At 58.2% G+C, this 4534-nt stretch overlaps 1 protein-coding gene across 1 annotated transcript in view; it reads left to right on the top strand.

Moving 5' to 3' along the window:
• Positions 1 to 159: 159 nt before the first annotated feature.
• LOC104526972 (kin of IRRE-like protein 1) overlaps positions 160 to 4534 on the top strand; it is a gene marked incomplete at both ends in the record, with an annotated part of 4694 nt that continues 319 nt past the window's right edge. The window contains 10 exon segments of the mRNA XM_010170566.1: positions 160 to 317; positions 430 to 580; positions 1845 to 1950; positions 2255 to 2403; positions 2520 to 2647; positions 2966 to 3092; positions 3732 to 3832; positions 3929 to 4127; positions 4282 to 4389; positions 4512 to 4534. The exon segment at positions 4512 to 4534 is cut by the window's right edge and continues 3 nt beyond it. Of these exon segments, the coding sequence (XP_010168868.1) occupies positions 160 to 317; positions 430 to 580; positions 1845 to 1950; positions 2255 to 2403; positions 2520 to 2647; positions 2966 to 3092; positions 3732 to 3832; positions 3929 to 4127; positions 4282 to 4389; positions 4512 to 4534 (1250 nt within the window).

Here is a 4534-nt window from a genome sequence, read left to right as displayed (position 1 = left end):
CACCCTTCATCCTCCTCCACCACCCTTCATCATCCTCCTTTTACCAAAGCACCATCGATTCATCAGCATCACATGGTGTCAAGTGGGATCTGCCTGTGCCAGGGGCAGGTTCCAAGCAGTTGGTACCCACCTCACTTGTCCCCCCTGTCCCCTTTGTAGTCCCTCCTGAAGATCCCACCATCGATGGAGCTCCTGAGATCTTGCTACGTGCGGGGACACCCTACAACCTGACCTGCCGGGCACGTAGCGCTAAACCAGCAGCCACCATCATCTGGTACCGGGATGGGCTCCAGCAAGATGGAGCTGTCACCAGTACGGTATGGGGACACACCAGGACCTTGTGTCCATCCCCTTTCTACTCCACCTTGTGCCTCAGTGTCCCCAGTATGGTGTTAGGAACCAACTGGGACCATCCACTCTTCATGGCAGGAGGTGTTGGCTGATGGCAAACGAGAGACAACCACCAGCCAATTGGCCATCAACCCAACTGACCTTGACATTGGGAGGGTCTTCTCCTGCCGTAGCACCAATGATGCCATCCCGGCGGGCAAGGAGACCTCTGTCAAGCTCAACGTTCACCGTGAGTCAACGCTTGGGACAGAGGGGACCATCCCTGCGTGTTCGTGGCACAGGGGGGAGATGGAGAGAAGTTCTTGGGGTGTTTGGGCATTGTGGGGTCCCCATGGTTAGAGCTGGAGAGTTCTTGGGGTGCTTGGGCATCATGGGGTCCCCATGGTTGGAGTTGGAGAGAAGTTCTTGGGGTGTTTGGGCATTGTGGGGTCCCCATGGTTAGAGCTGGAGAGTTCTTGGGGTGCTTGGGCATCATGGGGTCCCCATGGTTGGAGTTGGAGAGAAGTTCTTGGGGTGTTTGGGCATTGTGGGGTCCCCATGGTTAGAGCTGGAGAGTTCTTGGGGTGCTTGGGCATCATGGGGTCCCCATGGTTGGAGTTGGAGAGAAGTTCTTGGGGTGTTTGGGCATTGTGGGGTCCCCATGGTTAGAGCTGGAGAGTTCTTGGGGTGCTTGGGCATCATGGGGTCCCCATGGTTGGAGCTGGAGAGTTCTTGGGGTGTTTGGGCATCGTGGGGTCCCCATGGTCGGAGCTTGGTCCCTGCAGTGGGGTTGTACCCACAGAAGAGGGGATGAGCCCAGTCCCAGTGGCCAGTATCAAACTGGGACTTGGTGGTCAACACCGACCTCCAGTGGCTGCTGCAGGAAGGTTCTGCCCCAGGGGGGCACCCACTGCCAGCACCCACAGGGGCTGAGGATGCTGGGTGCCCACAATGAGCACCCACATGGAGAACAAGGTATCATGGGTGCCCATGGTGAGCACCCACAGTGAGAAGGGATGTTGGGTGCCCATGGTGAGCACCCAGGATGGACAGGGATGCTGGGTGGCCACACTGGGAAGCGATGTGGGACACCCATGGTGAGCACCCACACTGGGCAGGGATACTGGGTGCCCATGGTGAGCACCCACACCAGGAAGGGATGGAGGGTGCCCATGATGAGCACCCATGATGGGCAAGGATGGTGGGTACCCACACTGGGAAGTGATGTGGGGCACCCACAGCAAGAAGGGATGCTGGGTGCCCATGGTGAGCACCCAGGATGGACAGGGATGCTGGGTGACCACACTGGGAAGGGGCACCCACAATGTGGGGCACCCACAGTGAGCACCCACACCAGTCAGGGATACTGGGTGCCCACACTGAGCATCAGACCTTTCGGGACCTCCCACGCCACGAGCTGTACCCTGGGTGTCAGCGTGGGGAGGGAGATTGTCCCTTTGTCCCCTCTCCTTGTGCCAGCACCCGTGATGTCCATCTGTCCGTCCTCCCCACAGATCCCCCGACCGTCACTCTGTCCATCCAGCCCCAGACGGTGCAGGAGGGTGAGAGGGTCGTCTTCACCTGCATGGCCACCGCCAACCCCGAGATCAAAGGCTACAGGTGAAGGTCCCACCTCAACCTTCTGCTTGGGCTTCACCCATCATATCAAGATGGTGAAGGAGTCCAACATGGTAGGGTCTGGTGGTCCAGGGAGTGGTGGTCCAGGGGGGGATCTAGTGTCCTGATGTGTGTGTGGTTGGGTAACCCAATGCTGACCCTCAACTGACCTTCAGCCATCATATCAAGATGGACCTTCACCCATCATATCAAGATGGGTGAAGGTCCAACGGGGTCATGGAGGGAGGGGGGTCCTGTGCACCCCTTGAATGTACCCACCTTGGGTCTTTACCCCCCCCTCACCCAGGTGGGCCAAAGGTGGGGTGATCATTGAGGATGCTAAGGAGAACAAGTACGACACGCAGGTGGACTACACCTTCTTCACCGAGCCCGTCTCCTGCGAGGTCCACAATGACATCGGCAGCACCAACGTTAGCACGCTGGTGGACGTGCACTGTGAGTGGGACAGGACCCCCCAAAACCCCCCTCCATGGCACCCCAAAGTCACTGCCAACCCCCTCCACCACATCCCAGCTCTGCTCTTCATCTTCTCTTCTCCATCTCATCTCCAGTTGCTCCTCGGATCGTGGTGGATCCCAAACCCACCGTCACGGATATCGGCTCCGACGTGACGCTGACGTGTGTGTGGTCGGGTAACCCACCACTGACCCTCACCTGGACCACAAAGGAGTCCAACATGGTAGGGTCTGGTGGTCAAGTTGGGGTGGGAGGTGGTGGTCCAGGGGGGATCTAGTGTCCTGATGTGCATGTGGTTGGGTAACCCACCACTGACCCTCACCTGGACCAAAAAGGAGTCCAATATGGTAGGGTCTGGTGGTCAAGTTGGGGTGGGAGGTGGGGGTCCAGGGGGGATCTAGTGTCCTGACGTGCATGTGGTTGGGTAACCCACCACTGACCCTCAAGTGGACCAACATGGTAGGGTCTGGTGGTCAAGTTGGTGGTCCAGGGGTGGTCTCATGCCCCTTCCCTGATGTCCCCTCATGGTTCTTGCACCCAGGTCTTGAGCAACAGCAACCAGCTGTACCTGAAGTCGGTCACTCAGGCGGACGCGGGGCAGTACGTCTGCAAAGCCATCGTCCCCCGCATCGGCGTGGGCGAGCGCGAGGTCACCCTCTATGTCAACGGTGAGTGTCACCCACCCTGTGCCAGCCCCTGATCCAGGACATGGATGGGTTGATGTGGTGACAATGACCATGACAAGCAGAGTGTGTCCCCAACCTGAGGTTTTGGTCAAGCCCTTCCATGTCTCTATGGTTTGAAAGTGGCAGAGGGGAGATGGAGATGAGATGTGAGGAAGAAATTCTTTGGTGTGAGGGTGGTGAGCCAGTGTCCCAGGTTGGCCAGAGAAGCTGTGGCTGCTCCTCCCTGGAAGTGTTGAAGGCCAGGTTGGATGAGGCTTTGAGCAACCTGGTCTAGTGGAAGGTGTCCCTGCTGCTGGCTCATGGAACTGGATGAGCTTTGAGGTCCCTTCCAACCCCAAACCATTCTGGGATTCTATGATATGATATGAAAAGGGGGGAGATGGAGATGAGATGTGAGGAAGAAGTTCTTCACGACAAGGATGGTGAGACAGTGTCCCAGGTTGGGCAGAGAAGCTGTGGCTGCTCCTCCCTGGAAGTGTTGAAGGCCAGGTTGGATGAGGCTTTGAGCAACCTGGTCTAGTGGAAGGTGTCCCTGCTGCTGGCTCATGGAACTGGATGAGCTTTGAGATCCTTTCCAACCCCAAATCATTTGATGATTCCATGTCCTTGTCTCTCTGGTAGGACCCCCCATCATCTCCAGCGAGGCCGTGCAGTACGCGGTGCGTGGTGACCGCGGCAAGGTGGAATGTTTCATCGGCAGCACGCCACCACCAGATCGTATCGTGAGTGTCCTGTTAGTGGGGGACAAGGGGACAACACTGAGCTGTGGGTGCTAACACAGCCCCCCCTCTCTCTGTCCTCCACCTTGGTGGGACCAGGCGTGGGCTTGGAAGGAGAACATCTTGGAGACGGGGACGTTGGAGCGGTACACGGTGGAGAGGACTAACACGGGGAGTGGGGTCCTCTCTACCCTGACCATCAACAATGTCATGGATGTTGACTTCCAAACCCGTTACAACTGCACAGCCTGGAACAGCTTTGGGCCAGGGACAGCCATCATCCAGCTGGAGGAGAAAGGTACCACCACCATGGCACCGTGGCCACCTGGTACACCAGGGAGCCTGGCAAGGTCTTAGGGAATACGGTGAGGGCAAGTGCCCTCCTGCTATGGTCACCTCCTGGTAGTGTCACTGTCCCCTGTCCCCAGCTAACATCTCCCCATCTCCTGTAGAGGTCTTGCCCGTGGGCATCATCGCTGGTGCCACCATCGGGGCCAGCATCCTTGTCATCGGCTTCCTCGTGGCCCTCACCTGCTTCCTCTACCGGCGCCGGAAAGGAAGTGAGTGAGGGACAAAGGGGGGGTCTGAAGCCACGGCAGAGGGGACCCTATGGTGGAGATGTCACCCACGGGGTGTGAGTGGGAGGATTCAAGTGGTGGCCATCACCCTGGTGTGTCTTTAGGTCGCAAGGACGTCACCCTGCGC

Source organism: Antrostomus carolinensis, unplaced genomic scaffold (assembly GCF_000700745.2).
Source record: "Antrostomus carolinensis isolate BGI_N321 unplaced genomic scaffold, ASM70074v2 scaffold39956, whole genome shotgun sequence".
Lineage (NCBI taxonomy): Eukaryota > Metazoa > Chordata > Aves > Caprimulgiformes > Caprimulgidae > Antrostomus > Antrostomus carolinensis.
This window is presented reverse-complemented; position numbering and strand designations above follow the sequence as displayed.